Source organism: Prenolepis imparis, unplaced genomic scaffold (genome assembly GCF_030444845.1).
Source record: "Prenolepis imparis isolate NDT839.2.m4 unplaced genomic scaffold, iyPreImpa1.0 SCAF_135, whole genome shotgun sequence".
Classification (NCBI taxonomy): Eukaryota; Metazoa; Arthropoda; class Insecta; order Hymenoptera; family Formicidae; genus Prenolepis; species Prenolepis imparis.
Window position 1 is genome coordinate 10,082 of NW_028141293.1, and position 18,390 is coordinate 28,471.

At 29.7% G+C, this 18,390-nt stretch overlaps 1 protein-coding gene across 1 annotated transcript; it reads right to left on the reverse strand.

Moving 5' to 3' along the window:
- Positions 1 to 776: 776 nt before the first annotated feature.
- LOC145947747 (fatty acid synthase-like) lies at positions 777 to 17,796 on the reverse strand. The gene is made up of 20 exons (XM_083057520.1): positions 17,692 to 17,796; positions 11,303 to 11,499; positions 10,860 to 11,110; positions 10,476 to 10,707; positions 9,967 to 10,385; positions 9,118 to 9,411; positions 8,821 to 9,025; positions 8,540 to 8,694; positions 8,063 to 8,380; positions 7,396 to 7,898; positions 6,984 to 7,285; positions 6,485 to 6,889; positions 5,325 to 6,337; positions 4,933 to 5,177; positions 4,166 to 4,859; positions 3,218 to 4,049; positions 2,658 to 3,127; positions 2,272 to 2,526; positions 1,804 to 2,055; positions 777 to 1,714 (listed from the first exon to the last, which is right to left on the reverse strand). The coding sequence occupies exons 2-20, from the start codon at positions 11,469 to 11,471 to the stop codon at positions 1,613 to 1,615; spliced, it is 7,116 nt and encodes a 2,371-aa protein (XP_082913646.1). The 5' UTR covers positions 11,472 to 11,499; positions 17,692 to 17,796; the 3' UTR covers positions 777 to 1,612.
- Positions 17,797 to 18,390: the final 594 nt, after the last annotated feature.

The following is an 18,390-nucleotide window of genomic DNA, read 5'->3' on the forward strand; positions in this document are numbered from 1 at the left end:
TATTATTTATTTTGAATCATCAGATTGTGGAAAATGGCCGAATAGGTTGAATAGCCGGATAATTCTAAATAAATAAAAAAGTAGCTGGATATCCGGATACTGGATATTTACCGGATATCCGGCACATCCCTACAAATAAGAACATATATATATATATATATATATATATATATATATATAAGATTTGACTAGTTACAATAGCATAAGAGTGATAATTTTTATAAACTCTAATTGTGAAAATAGTATTACATATAATATAATAAAATATTTTTAATCAGACACTATTACGCAATAATACATGGAATTACAAGAAAATGTACAATTTCATAATAATACATACATCAAAAGATCTGCGATAATATTAATAAAAATATATAAGTAATATTATTGATAATAGATAAAAATATAATATTTTAAATAATTAATCAATTTATATCAACAGTACAGTTGTAAGATTTGTTTTATTTATAAGATACATAAATAAAATAAATGTATAAATTTTAAAGAATGTTTCTTCTCCATAAATATTATACTATATCTGTACTATTATTGTATTATTGTAACTAGTCAATTAATCTTGTTATTGAATATATTTTATATTTTCTTTTATATAATCTTATTGATATAAATATATAATATATATATAATATATATATATATGTATATATTTATATATATATATTATATATTTATATATATATATTATATATTTATATATATATATATTATATATATTTATATATATTTATAAATATTTATTAATAATTTTTGTTTGCTTTCTATTCCTTCTCGCGTTCTTGCTTTCAACGACATTATAATATACATGAATATTGAGTGTGTCGCGATTCTTATCTATAAACAAAATAATGATCCATGTGGCAACAGCGCACGTGAAAATTTATAACGTCCTCTATCTGAATATTTGAGAAATAATAACTGCTGTTTTTTGCTCCACTACACCTACAACACACGCACACATACGTGCGAATCGTAGTTCAAGTTATACTTCTATATTAAGCTTCTAATTCAGATTTAGAGGGTAACAGTGCTTTCTTTCGTGCATCTCAATCCCAGGGAACTTGCCTTTTTATTCATACAAAATGTATATTTATTATACAAAGCACGTATTATGACGAGTTGACAGCTAGGATGACAGCTGAGAGGTAACGAAAATTATAATTTTGTAATTATTTCTTATTTTTCATATGAAATCGAAGTTCGCTGAGATCATTGATGTATGTATTGCAATCGTAGAGAAGCAATTTTAATTCTGTCAAATCAATGCAACGAGAGACTAGAAGTACGAAAATAGTGCTTCGTCGGTAAAAAAAACAGTCGCGAGGGATCCCCTTAAGAAATATCTCAATGAAAATTAAACCGTTATACTTCAAAATTAAATCAAATTTTATTGTTATGAATCTTATAAAGTTATTTAAAATTAAATAAAAGTTTTTCAGTCACCCTGTGTTTATAAGACTGTTGTTATAAGAAGTTGTTATTATGAATAATTTAATTAATATTTAATTAATATTTCTTATAAACACAATAATATTTCAATTTAATTATATATTTAAATTACTCATAATAACAACCTAATAATAATAATAACAATTCACATTGCTTCTCCATTAATCGCAGCAGTCACCTTCTCGTTACTTAAGATCGTCATGTGATCACCTGTGATGTAATGTACTTCCACTTTGTTTTGAGTTACCTGAAATATTACATATATTTCATTTTAAAAAGTTTTATTGAATATAATTTATTAGATATAAATCTTAACAAAACTTTTTCTGAAAATACCTTATGCAAATCATAATCCTTTTCGATCTCATATGCATGCGGAGATATAGCTTTCAATAATGTTATGGCCGATTTAATACGCGATAAAGTAGAAGGATCATATTGTCGAATAGCGGCTGAATGTTTATACACTGTTGTACACAGTGTTTTCAGATTTATCGGTGAAAGTAATGTATTCATTGCTAAAAAGTGTTTGGCAAAAATATCAAACCGCTTCTCCCAAGTTTTACATCCCTTTAATTCCATTAGAACCTGTCAAATTTACACATTCTGTTTTTAAATATAACTTCGAAAACTTGTAAAGACTTTTATTTTAATATAATTGTTTCAAAATAACTAATAATTTATGAAAAACTTGTGATTGTTGACTAAATTAAAGAATTGTAAGAAAGATAAGATGCTACTATAGTAATGTTTGTAAATAAAAATATATTTTCACGTATACTAAAAAAACGTTATAAATTATACCTTTTCATCGGTTTCTACGTTATAAATTTCCATAATAATCTTCAGAATATTAATTTGAAGTTCTGCATCGCTAGAACTTGGGAAATAAAATTCGTTTAATGTTCGCACTTGTTCAGGAGCACCATCGATGAAAACAAGTCGTCCTTTAAAATTCATAGCTTCCAATCTTCTTGCTAATTCAATTGCGATGATAGATCCAAAAGAATATCCTACCATTACAAAATCTTTTCCATCTTTCAGTCTTGATAATACGTGCTATAAAAATATTGTAACAATTCACGATAAATTTTCGTATCAATTTTATTTTTAATAAATATATCTATTAGACTTAAAAAAAAAAAAATTTTTTATTGTATAAAATGAATTTATTAATACGATCACGATACCTCTATATGATAATCGGTCATCTCCGTTATTGTGTTTAGAGCGTTAATATTATTTATGGTACACTGCAAGGATGTCATCGAAAATTTTATATTTGATGTTAAGTGTTTAAAAGCAGATGCACAACCATCGATTCCCGGTATAAGAAAAACTTGAATCATATTATTTGTCTCTCCTTTAGCCGGAAAATCCAAACAGATTTCTGTCGTAAAATCTTCGTCCTTTACGAGAGCGAATAATTTTATATAGTTTGATTTCTTTGCATCGATTGACTTTTCACCCTGCGTATTATCGTTACCAGTGCTGGACATTTCAATGAGCTTTACAAAAGTAAAATTTCGTATTTCTGGTATAGATAAAAAGACATCGAATTCTCGTTCTAAGGTTTGCTGGATTTCCGTACCCATCATTGAATCCATTCCAAGTTCGGCTAGAGATGTATTTTGGTTAATTTTCTTCAGGTCTTTTAAATCTGCCATATAAAGTAAAAATATATTATATGATTTATTATATATATTATACGAGAAATAATTAACATCCGAATCTGCATGCGAATACTTACTTAGAATATTAGCGACAGTTTCCACCATATTGTCAAGTCCGAAAGATCCCGCTTTTTTCTCGGCTATGACCATGCTGCTGACGATTATTCGGCTTTGCAATAAAAATCCATCGAGCTCATCAAGACAGCTGGATATCTTTTGCTGCAAGATGCCGCCGATAACGAGTTCTTTATCTTCTTCTATCATATCAGCAACAAGACCTACATCACCTACGGCTCCCCACTGAATCGCCAGTCCGGGTAATCCATCCCTCACTCTCTTCTCACATACTCTCTCCATGACGGAATTGGCCATGCCGTAATTAGTTTGTCCAACGTTTCCTCTGCCGCAGGAAACGGAAGAAAACATTACAAAGTGCCGTAATTCAGGACATATCTCCCTGGACAGTTCGTCTAACATTTGCGTTGCCCAGGCCTTCGATTTGAAAGATTCCGCAAAGGTATCCGCGGTTTGATTCTTTAGAACATTATCCTTTAACACCACAGCAAGGTTGAAAATAGCATCCACCGGTGCTTTTTCTTCCGCAGTTCGCAAGAGGTGTTGGCAATCGTTGCGATTGGCGATATTGATATTTTTGACAATGCGCACATTTACACGGTAGGATTCCCACAAATAAATTTTCATGCGCTGATAACCATTTTTTACCCCAGTTCGCGAAACTAATACGACGTTCTTGGCACCTCGCAGTATTAGCCAGTCAGTTAACTCCAAACCAAATCCACCCAGACCTCCTATTATGATGTAGCTTCTATCGTCGCGACAATAATAACGGCGATGTGCGAGAACAGGTTCGTTCAAAGATTGATTTTCCTCTGGAATCTTTAAAATTATCTAAAAAAAAATATATATATATATATATATATATATTAGAGACGTAGAAATTTAAAAAAAAATGTTAAATACTATTATTTATAAAAACTGTGAATTTAATTATACTATTAGCACACCTTTCCAATGTGTTTCCCACTTGCCATGTATTTAAATGCCGCTTCGATTTCTGTTTTTGGAAAAACTTTCACCTGAATTGGTTTGATGGCCCCATTTTTCAGACCATCAGCCATCATTTTGCACAATAGGGGCTTAGCCTTGTGATGACCGACAAACATATTGTCTAGTAGAATTCCGTAAAAACTTATGCCTTTTTTAAACACACTCATATCTAGAGGATTGTTAGAAACGAGATCGAACTTGCCAATCTCCAGAAAACGACCGCATCGTGCTAGACAACGAACGGACGCGATTAACTTTTCTTCCGCCAACGAATTCAACACGATATCCACGCCGCGATTATTTGTTTGCGACATTATCATTTGTTCGAAACTAGTATCTCGAGAATTTCCAATATGCTCATCCATAATAGTCGGAAACGTTTTTTTAATAAATTCTCGCTTTTCAGGTGTACCCACAGTAGTGAACACCTCGCATCCCTCATTAAGAGCAAGGTGGATAGCTGCTTGTCCAATGCCTCCAGTACCGGAATGTATTAGTATTTTATCGCCCTTCTTCATCTTCCCACGAATATATAAAGCAAAGTAACATGTGCTGTAAACGCAAGGGACTGTAGCCGCCTCTTCGAATGTCCATCTATCAGGTATGTTCCAACATAAATCTTTGTCTTTGACAACGACGTTTGCTATACATCTAGAGAGAGCAATGTTAATCAATATTATTTTATACGTAATATATTTATTGTTTGAATAATTCTAATATTTACTTATTATCACGAAGTCCCATTACGCGTCGTTCATTGACATCGAATCCTACATATTCCATTCCTAGAGACGTACTTTGAAATCGTCCTTGAGATATTTTCATTTGGTGTAAATTTAATTTAGCAGTGGCTAACATTACGTCTCTAAAATTGATAGACGAATAGACCACATGTATTAAATCTTTTCGATGAGAATCAATAGATATATCGTTTTCAGACCAACATAATGTACATAGATCCCCGCGAACCTATCGAAATGTGAGAAAACATTTTATGTATAACATATATGTATAAAACGAAACTTTAAATAGCAAAGATGCATATCATAAAATGAAAATTATTATTAATAAAATAAATTCATAATATTGATACACTGTGCAAAAATTGGTATATACCATTTGACGGACGTAGGCGGCAGCTACAGGTTTCGGTTCTGTACATGACAATTTTAAGTACCTGTAAGATCCCCAGGTCTTGTTAGAGCGCAAAACATTTATAGATATATCTTTTTGCAATTGTTGCATATAAAAGGGATTTTGTAAAGAGAATTTAGGAGCCTCCGGATCTTGAATAAGTATACCTCTGACGAATTTGCCGCCTGATTCTTTTCTCAAACAATTAACGAAACCTAACAAACCGCACTCTCTTTCTCCAACAATTATGACTCTATTGTTTTTATTAAATTGATTCTCATCGTTTACAATCAATTTTAGTTCTTCGAGCCAATTAAAGTTGTTATTATTTATATAAACAATAGTTGTTTGCTTTATCTGAACTTTTTTTTTCAGAAGCACGATTATTTCCGTCTCTGTACGTTTTTCAAGAATAACATTTAATTCGTATTGCCGCAAATATTTGTTGTAATCAATTGTGTTGCACTTTTCACGCGTCAATAAATAGCCACCTTTTGTCACGAATGATAAAAGTCGTTCTAACGAGTTTTCTTGTTTCGTCAAAAGATTAAATCCGACAGCTATTAAAACTTTATCGTCTACAGATGATTTGTTAAAACTTCCGATTGTAACATTTTGCGGCAATTTTACTTGATCGAAACGATTCGATGATGTTAATAAAGTAATATTCGCCTGTATTAGCGGTATATTACTAAGAGTTTCAATCAATGATAAATATGATAAATCTTCCAATGTTATATCATCGATATCCTCTACTAGTTCAACGGCTTTCACTTTAGTGATCTGATGATCTTCTAAAGCAAGTTGCATAGATATTTGGATGGCTTCGGCCAAAGAAATCTTCGCACGATCATGATGAGCTACAAATAGGTATTCCTCGAGAACGGGATTCTGGATTAATTTACGACGAGAAATCACGGTAGCTTTAGCACCTCGAATCTCTATTCCTCCAGATATAATCGCATCTATGTCTCTGTATATTCGTACTGGTAATTCTATAATGAGACAAAGTAGGAATTTCGCTAACAATGAAAAGATTCTTTTACTTAATATTAAGAATAATGGAATAGGTAAAATATAAGTTTTTTTAACACTTTTATTTAATTTTAAATTATTAAATTTTTAATTGATGAAGTACATACGTTTCTTTTCTGTTACCACGTCTCGCAGCTTTGACATGTGAAGTACAGGGTCAATCACCAATTTTAGAATACTCGTAGGAACATATAAGTCCCTAGTATCGTATCCAAGAATATGTAACTGTAACATAGTATCCATGAATGTTACCCAATTATTTTCCCAAGCGATATGTCCTTTTCCGCCTGAAACAGATGCGCTTTTCAATCCGCGGAAAAAATCACGGTATTGGTAGCCGCGTAATTTCAGTTCTTTGTATATGTCTCGAGCAGTCATGCGTTCTTCTTCTTTGTCATCATTTTCCGGCAATAGATTAGTCGGAATCATTTCTTGTTCCGGATTTGATACAGTATGTACTGTACCTATTACCACAACGCTATCTCCTTCGATAATTTCAAATTTTCCGCTGTCTGTAATATTTTGATATTCAATATTACATATAATTAGGAAAGAAGTAGAAAGTGATCTTAAAATTACTATAATACAATAATAATTTTTAAATACCTTCTTGTATCGAAATCGTCAAATTTACAGCATTATTCGATAAATGAGTAGCACGAATAAAACGTATATCTCGAAATACTATCGGCATAGTTGTGTATGTTTTCCCTTTCATCATGCCGATGGTTTCCCAAACGAGTGCAAGATATCCTGTCGCTGGTAGTAAATTTCTTCCGTCAATTACATGACCGACCATATAGTCATAGCTATCGTCGCTGAGTTTGATTTCGACGTGTCTTTCTCTGGATTGTATACGCTTCTGCGATTGATAAGTTGGTACAAACCAATCTTTAGAATGGTCCCATCTACATAACATGGCATTAAAATATTTTATATATTATGTATATGCTTGTATCTCCAGATGTTTCTTATTTATATAAATAACAGAGAGATTGATTATAAAATTATATTGTACCTGATAGACGGAGAGATCATAGGAGTGCTTCGACTAACTGGAAATTCCACTGGCGGATATAAATTAGCGATTTGTGGCTGTAAGCCACAATTGTAAAGTTTTCCAATTCCTTGCAAAATTATATCCGTAGTATTTTGCTCAGTGCGCTGAGTTAATACAATGTTCGTCACTTTTGGATGTAACGAATCTTTCAAGATTAGCTGTAGCATGTTATCAGGTGAAATTTCGATGGTCACGGCGTTATTTGGAATTAAATTCGTTGCTTGTTCAAAGAGAACGGTATTTAGTATACTACGCGTGTGATAGTTTGCTGAAGAAAATTTCGATGCTTCAGTGGACCTTTCGGTGCAAGGTACAGAAGTACTGATCCATCTTGGACTTCGTTTCTTCGGCCGCGGTATTACTTGGTTCAAATTAATTAAAAGCTGCTTTTTCACCGATGCCAGATAACGACTGTGATATGGTATATCGCAAGAGATTTTTTTTACGTTAATGTTATTAATCTGACAAAACAAAGTGAATTAATGCAAGCAATTATTAAGTAAATTAAATATAAGAATTTAATATATATCTAATGGAAAAAAAAAAAAAAAAAAAACATTAAGAAAAAAAATAGAAAGTCAGAAGGTCAAAATAAAAAATAAATTATAAAATTATAAAATAATACCTGTAATTCTTTCAGAAATTTTTTTATGGACCTCGGTGGCCCGCTTACAATGTTGCTTTTTTGATTATTGTTGCACACTATCTCGATATCTGTAGGACATTTACTTTTTAGAATTTTATACTCCAAATTTATAATTGCCATAGAACTATGAATTGTGGTTTTTTCGATGGAAGCTAAACCAATAAAGTATGCCGCTAAAATAGTTTGTTTGAGTGTCATACATTTATCGACATACGCACACCCAAGTTCACCAGCAGAATGACTAATTATATATTCTGCAGTAATGTCTAAGGATGTTAAGAGATCTACTAAGCCAATCTATAAAAATTTATAAAGATAATTTTATTATTATATTATATTTAAAAACGCTATTCGCATTGTTAATACATACTATTTTCATATAAGTTTTATATAATATATTTATATAATATTTATAAACTATATTTATAAACATTTATGATATTATATAATATTTACCTGAATAGCGACTATGCCGACAAATGCGTGTAAAGCATTTTCACACCCGTTTTGTTTTGTTAGAATGTTTATGATATTTATATCATATGGTTTTAAAATGATGTCGCACATTTTTACAGCATTTGCAAAGGCATCAAATTTTAATAAATTTTCACCTAAAAGAATTTAAATTTAGAGATAATTAAATTATTAAAATAATTTAGAGATAATGATAATTTAAATTTTAATTATTATTTCAATGTGTTATATTATACGTGAAATATAAAATATTGAATATATACCCATCCTTGGCCATTGCGTGCCTAAGGCAGAGAAAACGAAGCAAACAGGTCTTTTAATATTCTGATTATTTTGAATTTCCCTTATTGAATTTTGTTGCAAAGTATCTAGTATAATATATCCTCTCCATGGATGACCATCTATATTTTCCGAATGAATATCGTGTATTAAACGGATATACTCTGCATCTGTCGAATGATTAGCGACCTACAAAACAAACAATTTTCTTAAAATTTCTGCAACAAATATAATATTTTCTAATTACTGAATATAATATTACTTTCGAAATATTTACTAACATCGTTTAAAAACGAGTTTACTGATTCTTTAGTGCATCCGGACAAAGTCACAAGTCTTGATAAACCATCGCTCGCTGCTCCGTAATTAACTTTCTGTTTGGTATTCCATTTTAGCAACAAATGAACATTAGATCCTCCGAAACCGAAAGAATTAATGCCTATGTAACCATTCTTAAGTGGCAGTTCTTTTGTAACCACATGGATGCTTCCATTTGCAAAGGCATCTATATCATCTCGTGGCGATGTATAATTGATATTTGGTGGAACAAGACCAGTTTCGAATGCTATTATTACCTTCAAAATCAATAAAATTAATTATATAACAATATATATTTTTATGTTTGTATACATATATATCAAAAAATTATCCCGCGTAATAATGTCGCGTAATGTTATTTTATTATATTATTATATATATCACCGCAAGAATTTCTTCAATTTATTCAAAAATTAATTTAAAAAATTAAAAAATAATAAAAATAAGTAAATTTTAATTTGTGTGGATATAAATGCTATTATTACCTAAAAAAACTCAATAAAATTAATTATATAGCAATATATATTTTTATGTTTGTATAAAAAAATTATCCGACTAATGTCGCGTAATGTTATTTTATTATATTAATTATATTTTATTATATTATATATTATTATAATTAATATAATTAATAAATCAATTGTTATATAATAATAAACATATCAAAATTCCCATGCTTCACCATATAAGAAATAAAATTTATTTGTCATACACGCGAAACTTACAGTATATTACTTTTCTTATCATGAAAACATTGTAATGATGTAAACATTATAAACACATTATAATACAAAACAATTACGTATTTATACCTTAGCGATTTGAGCGAAACCACTCGCTGGTTCAGTGTGACCAAGATTAGATTTTACGGAGCCGATCATCAACGGAGTCTTTCTGTTTTTACACAAAGCATTATAAATGGCATTGACTTCCACAGGATCGCCAGCTTTGGTACCGGTACCATGCGCTTCAATGTAATCTAGGCATGTTGGTGATATTCCGCACTCGTTGTAACATTCCTTCAATAAAATACTCTGGACATGCATCGATGGGAACGTTATTCCTTCTTCCTTATAACCATCGTTGTTCATTTTAATATGCTCACACGTGGCGTAAATTCTTTTAGCATTTTTTGCTTTTTGAAGATATAGTACCGATATGATTTCGCTACGTGAATAACCGCTAGCGGCACTATCAAAAGGCCTGCAGTAACCATCGGATGACAAAACACCTAAAATTATTCAGTATGTACCTTTACCCACACATACACTCACACACGTGTATGATCTGATCAAATATTAATTAATTTTAGTAAAAATACCAAGACGAGAGAAGTTCAGATTTAAACTGGGATGTAAGCATAAGTTTGAGGCTGCAATTATCGCATCCTCGCATCGACCTGACATGATCTCGCCATAACCGCGAGCTATGGCATACATGCTAGAGCTGCATGCTGTATCGACTATATAAGATGGTCCTTTCAAATCCAACCAATATGAAAGCATATTTCCCACTATAGATTTGCTACATCCAATAATGTTTAAACCAACTATCTAATTATAAAATAGCAATAACAAATGTTAACATATGTGAATATCATATGTGAATTCGATAATTTTTCATCTCAACTATTTTTTCTCTCTATATTTATTAATTATCTCTATATTTATAAATGATTTATTTTATTATCAATAATTTTCTTTACCTGAAGATTCTCATAAAGAAATTTCTCTTGCGAGTCAAGGAAAGATGTTCCTATAATCACGGCAGTATTTTTTCCTCGTAATTGTTTTGGATTGATTCCCGCATCAATAATTGCTTCATAAGTATGTTCCAATAAAATTCTCGCCATAGGATCTAACGTCTGTGCTTGTTTGAAATTTATGTTGAAAAAATCAGCATCAAATTTTTCCAAATTATTAATCGTCCCCATGCGTTTTGGTAAATCCGGATGATCTGACGAATTAAATAATTTCGTAAAAATTATAACATTTGTGTAATAAAATTTCTGGTATACTTTTAATGTGACATTTTATTAAAAAATATATTTTTATAACATATAACTATTGTAATTGTATTTATTGAAGAAGAGAAAACTAGTTACATTAATCAATCATAAGTAAATGCAAGACTATAAATTATAAGTACCTATTTTCCATCGGCAATGATCTGCTCTAACAAGATCAACTTTGTTGAATAGATTTTCTTTTAACTGATTCATGTTGTTTGAATTTGGAAATCTACCAGCAATACCAGATATAACGATTTCATTACCAGAATCAATATTAATGCATGGTTCATATGTTTCTTTCGCCATAATGTCAATTATTTTTGAATATGTTAATCTGGAAAAATAGTATATATGTATATTTTATATACTTTGTATTATTTATTATCAAGGTTGGGTAATAACTAGTTAATTAGTTAAAAATTAAATAAAACAAATTGGAAACTTGCACATTGCTTCTTCACCATTCTATTTCGCTTATTAAGTTTCCTCTATGAGCAAGCTAGTTTTTCAATTTCGGCTTTCTCAAAAAAAGCTTAATGAGCGAAAAAAATTGTGCAAATGTGGAAATTTGCACATTGCTTCCTCAACATATTATTTCGTTTATGAGGATAATTTTTCAATTATGGCTTCCTCATAGAGGAAGCTTAACTTGCCATAATTTTAAAACATTCTTAATGAGCAAAATTAAATTGCGATCAAGCAATGTGCAAGTTAAGCTTTCTCTATGAGAAAACCATAATTGAAAAACCAATCTAATAAGCGAAATAATATGTTGAGGAAGCAATGTGCAAGTTGCACACTTGCCAATTTGCACACTTTTTCCACATAAAATAACATTTTTCAAAATGTCACGTACATGTATGTGTATGTGTGTATGTATGTACCCACTCTCGTATGCTTCTTTCGTAAAATTTAAAAATTTACATTTTTTGAAAAATTCCAAATTGTATAAAACGTCAACCCTTTTACCGATCCTCGCTAAATTCAATATCAAATATCCTTTAATGATACTTTATTCATATAAAAAAATTTAGCTCGATATCTCAAAATTTGCGAAAATTAAAAAATGCACATTACTTAAAAATTCAAAATTTTTATAAAAAATGAATCCTTTCACCAATAATCGCCAAACTCAATACCAACAATCCTTAAATGATAGTTTATTTACGTAAAAAAATTTATCCCGATATCTTAAAATTTACAAAAGTTAGAGTAACCACAGACATTTCTCGAAAAATTCAAAATTTTATAAAAAATAAACCCTTTCACCGATTCTCGTCACAAATTCAATACCAACCATTCTTTAATAATAGTCTATTCATGTAAAAAAATGTATTCCAATATCTTAAAATTTATGGAAGTTAGAGCAACCACAAACATTTTTTTTTTTAATCAAAATTGCATTAAAATTTAAAACACAGTATGAATTTTTAAAAATGATAGTAAAAATGACAGTAAATATAAGTGTTGTACTACTTTGCTTGTATGTCAAATTGGAGCGCTGTAAGTCAAATATTTCTTGAAATATTTAAATTTAAATAAAAATGGATGGGTACATACATACATACATACACTCACTCCAAAAGAGAAGCGGTACATTTAAAATTTGGGAAAAAATTATCAAATTTTAAATGACAATAACTTTGTAAATAATAAAAATAGAAAGGTTTATAAAAAACGAAAATGAAGCTTGGAATCTCTACTTTAAGAATCTATTCATTTTGATGTTGCGAGATAAAATTGAAAATGGCAGATGACAAAACGAGAGCATGCAAAATTGGAAAATAATGGTCCGAGTTCGCCACGGCACATGGCGTGAGTCAAATGTCGTAACTCAATGGGATAAAAAGCATATAATGGTACAGAGTCTCCTCTTTAAAATGCTTTTTTAATCATAGTATCGAAATGATTGAATTCCAAGCTTTATTTTCGTTTTTTATAAACCTTTCTATCTTTATTATTTACGAAGTTATTGTCACTTGAAATTTGATAATTTTTTCCCTTTTAAGTGTACCGCTTTTTTTTGGAGTGAGTGTACATATATACACACACATACAAACATTTTTCAAAAATAAGACTTTTCGATGTTTTGGAACACTCTAAACACATTGGCATAGAAATCTAAAGAAAAAATTCTTTTCACGAAAACCAGCTTTCTCTATGAGGCAGCAATACGAGTTTTCGGAAAAAATAATGGTTTAAAAAATTTTCTAATCATTTTTATCATAAGAACTCTATGGAAAGGCATTATACATGTCTGCAACTGTACGAGAACTATCTTATAGATAGCAGAACCCTTGAAATTCAGACAGCAGCTCACGTTTATTTTCGAATATATGAGTTTTTCGGAAAATATATTGGTTCAAAAAATTTTCCAATTATTTTTAAAATCAAAACTCCTTGGAATAGCATTGTACATGTCTATAGCTATGCGAGAACTGTTTCATATGAAGCAGAACTGTCGAAATGCGACCAGCAGCACACATATATGTATATATATGAAAATACGAGTTTTTCGGAAAAAATAATTGTTAAAAAATTTTTCTAATTATTTTTATCATCACAACTATTCGGAAAGGCTTTGTACATTTCTGCAACTATACGAGAACTGTTTTATAGATAGCAGAACCCTTGAAATTCAGCCAACAGCTTATTTTTATTTTCGAATATACGAGTTTATCGAGGGATATATGTCCTGAAAATTTTCTATTTATTTTTATCACATAAATTTTATGGAAGGGCATTGTACATTTCTGCCACTGTACGAGAACTGTTTTATAGATGACAAAACTCTTGAAATTCAACCAGCAGCTCATCTTTATATTTGAAAATACGAGTTTTTCGAAAAAAATAATGGTTAAAAATATTTTCTAATTATTTTTATAATCAGAACTGTTTGGAATAGCATTGTACATGTCTATAGCTATGCGAGAACTGTTTTAAAAATAGCAGAACCCTTGAAATTCAGCCAGCAGCTCACACGTTTATTTTCGAATATACGAGTTTTTCGGAAAATATATTTGTTTAAAATATTATGTAATTATTTTTATCATAAGAAATCTATGGAAGGGCATTGTACATGTCTGTAACTATACGAGAACTGTTTTATAAATAGCAGAATTCTTGAAATTCTGCCTGAAGCTTATCTTTATTCTCAAATATACGAATTTAAGCGAAATAATATATGTTTTGAGAAAGCAATGTGCAAATTTCCATTTGTACAATTTTTTGATAAATAAAATATTTTTCAAATAATTTGAAAAATTCTTGAATGATATTTTCGATAAGTTTGATATTTCGTACAATATACAGACATTGCTTAATGAGCACACTAGAATGGTGAAGAAGCAATGTGCAAGTTGCCAATTTGCACACTTTTTTCACATAAAATAACATTTTTCAAAATGTCACGTATATGTATGTGTATGTGTGTCTGTATGTACCCACTCTCGTATGTTTCTTTCGTAAAATTTGAAAATTTACATTTTTTGAAAAATTCAAAATTTTTTTAAAAATTAATTTTTTTACCGATTCTCGCCAAAGGCAATACCAAATATTTTTTAACAATACTCTATTCATGCAAAAAAATTCAGCTTGATATCTCAAAATATGCAAAAATTAAAAAATGCACATTTTTTTTAATTTCATAAAAAATGAATTCTTTCATCGATCCTCGCCAAACTCAATACCAACCATTCTTTAATAATATTCTATTTATGTAAAAAAATTAATTCCAACATTTTCTAATTTACTGAAGTTAAAGCAATCACAGCTATTTTTTGAAAAATTAAAATTGCATTAAAATTTAAAACATTGAATAAATTTATATAAAAATGACAACAAATAAAAGTAATATACTACTTGTATGCCAAATTAAAGCGTTGTAGCTCAAACAATTCTTGAAACGTGCAAATTTTCGAAAAAGTGGATAGGCACACACACACATAAGGACATTTTTTTAAGATGTAATTTTTCGATGTTTTGGAACATTTTGAACACATTGGCATAGAAATCTAGAAAATTTTTCACGAAAACAAAGTTTTTCCTAAGGAAGCAAAAGTTAATAACTTTTAACTTAGTTTGTTAGTTAATTTAATGAATAGAATTAAAATAAGACAATCGTTATGGCTCTGCAAAAATTTAACAAATAATTAAGTCTTAATATGAGTTGGTATTATTATACTCATTGTTAACCAGGACTTTCGTAAAAACAAAATTTTTTTCTTTACTAAGTTGAAAAGCCCGGAAGTAGAGAATGAGAAATATATTTTCTATGTCGTAGAATCAGAGATTGAAACGTTCTTATTATGGAGTGAAACTTATTGCAAATGTCACAATTTTAATGAGTCCGCGACTATAATTTCATGATATATATCTAATATTTTAACACGAGCCAAAAATTTTTTATTTACATATTTCAATTGCATATTGTCTGCAGATTACTGTTGTACCTAAAATATAGAAGTCTACACACTTTTTTAATTAATATAAATTAAAAAAGGCTGCGCCGTATAGGGTTCGCGAAGATAACTTTATGATACCTAATGTTTCAAAACAAGCCAAAAATTTTTCATTTACATATTTTAATAATATATTTTCTGGAGATTACTGTTGTATCAAAAATGAAGTAATTAATTATCACCGCTATTGCTTTAAATTATGGGGGAAAAAATAAAGTCGACACAATACAAATGACCATAGATTCGTTTTGCTGGTATCGACCAGTCACATACGCGGTAAAGAGTCAACAATACACATGCGATACATATCGACTCCAAACGCGCACTTCTCGGGTCTACATCACTTTTTTCATAAGTGATGATGAGTCGTACTTTAAAAAAAACCTGGACGTATGAAATTGACTTAAATACAGCAGAATGATCGAGATAACGAACTACACATGTCTTATGTTTTTCAAGACAAAGTTACGATTGATATCGATACCGGTGAAGAGAGTGATTAAACTAAATAAAAAACAAATAAACCGAACAATAGGCATGAGGCATGTTATATAAAAATCAAAGAAAGTCAGCTAAAAAATAATAATAAACAATAGGCACATTAAATATAATAAGTAATAAAATCGGAAAGAGTCACAAATAAAAGTTAGATACATAAAAACAATAAGCCCGTAAAAATCAATAAATAATAAAAGTATGAAGGAGTCAAATTAAATCTAAACACATAAAACATTAAATTTCAAAATAAAAGTCAGGAGATATCAAATAAAAGTTAAATATAATATAATGTTAAAAATGATAAAATAAGAGAATTAATACATGATAATGTTTTATATCTTGAGCAGTTTCTTAATTAGAGTTAAATAAGTATGTGGCAGAAGAGTTCTGTGTCTGTCTATAAATTTATGCCGTTTTATTTGTCTTTTAATATATAATATTTTCTTGTATAGGAATGTTCGAATATATATCGATATCGGAACAATTATTCCTTAATTATATCAATTATTATATAAATGAATATTAATCTTCCTTTGAGTTTATACAGCAATCACATAAAATTTTTATCATGTTTCATAAGAATTAATACAGACGATTTTGGTATGACTTTTAAAAATGTGCTATTTTTTCACTATTTTATATTATTTCCGCCATTTCATTAATAATTATTGTAACAATTTCACAGAATGATTTATCGATTCTATGCTACAAAATAGTCACATAGTCAAAGTTTTAGCGAAAAATATTGAAAATTGTAGAAATAGTAAACAAAACAAAAATGTTGGGGTCCCTCAGTCACCTCCCATGGTCCTCCAAGAGTTAATTTAATTTAATCTTAACCCTCCGCCTGAATACATGGGTCGTTGGGGTCCGAGCCAAAATAACATTTACTTTTATCTGTTAAACCAGCAAATCTGCCTATTTGGCTCCTTTCCCTTAAAAAATTAGGCGATAGATAGAACTCGTAACTGCAGCGCAGTTATGAAAGTAAATAGTATACCGCCAATTAACGAACAGTCAAATTTTGCATGGATGTAAACGACCTAGGTATTCAGAAGATGTTACTATTTTATGTTGCAACATATTTGCTAATTATGTATGAAAATATTGTTTTTGACCAAAACATATGGCCTTGAAAGATTTTGACAAATCGTCGCTACTTAGTTATCGTAAACATTGTAAACATTGAATTGAAGTGAAAGATCTTAAAAGAATTTTATCTTCTTCTGCTATAAAAAAAAGTTACATATTTTTAAAGAAACTTACGTTTTTCCTTGGTTTGTGTTCAGAATTCATTAAAAATAAAATACTTAATAAATAATTTTTATCAAAATGACTATAATATGAAATAATTAACTACAATGTAGACAGATGTTCTATGTTAAGATTTTTTAAAGTACTTCAAAGTGAGGAAAATATAGCGTTGAACGCGCAAAAGATCCACGTATTCAGTGGAAAGGTGTCGAAAAAACGTATTCAATCGGAGGGTTAACTCAATTTTTAACTGATAAAGAGTTAGTTTTTGTTCATGCAACTATTAACTTAGTTTAAAAAAATAATTGACTTACCCAACTCTGTTTATTATCAACACTATAAAAGATTTGATCTTGATATTCGTAATATTAGTGCGATTCAATTGTTTGCGCTGCAAAAAGTAAGTGAACAATAGAATGTCAAGCAGCTCTTTGTATAAGCAAATGCCCTCAAATTGATTATTCCTATTTAGATTCACCTGCAGGGGAATGGTAATCCGCTGTTAAAAGATGTCAAAGATGTTAAAAGATTAATAAATGTCAAATGTCGCAATATCCGCTTAGAATGATTGATATTGAACTTGAAGTAACTGTCGGATTGCCAAGATAGTTTATATTTGACGTAAAAATACTGAAACTTTGAAGCCTTACAATTTAAATAGTTCTATGAAAAAAATACTTTATTGTAGTGTTTTAAAAAGCTCTCGAGGTAAGCTACACGATTATGTAATAAAAAATGGAGGTTTTCATTTAAGATTTCAAAGTAGACCTTTTCACGGTATCCTTCAAGGTCACACGAAGGTCATATCAATATAACCACATACAAACTTTTGTATTTAACATTTTCTAGTCATTATTTTCTAAGATATTTGACTGTTACGGAACTTTTGCCATTACTGTATAGAAAGTTATTATACCATTTTTTTTACGCAAAAGTAGGGGCTGTAACTTGCAGAATATGTTATTGGCATCACCCACTACATTTCTGCATAGGTTTTGAATCGAAAACGGTGA

What these genes read in the sequence shown, in the direction of transcription:
- LOC145947747 (XM_083057520.1), bottom strand. Translation starts at nt 11,471, where the DNA reads ATGGCGAAAGAAACATATGAACCATGCATTAATATTGATTCTGGTAAT. An exon ending in GTTTCGCTCAAATCGCTAAG is followed by an intron (nt 9,412 to 9,966) that starts GTATAAATACGT and finishes TTGATTTTGAAG; the next exon opens with GTAATAATAGCATTCGAAAC. An exon ending in ACGTAGAAACCGATGAAAAG is followed by an intron (nt 2,056 to 2,271) that starts GTATAATTTATA and finishes TAAATTTGACAG; the next exon opens with GTTCTAATGGAATTAAAGGG.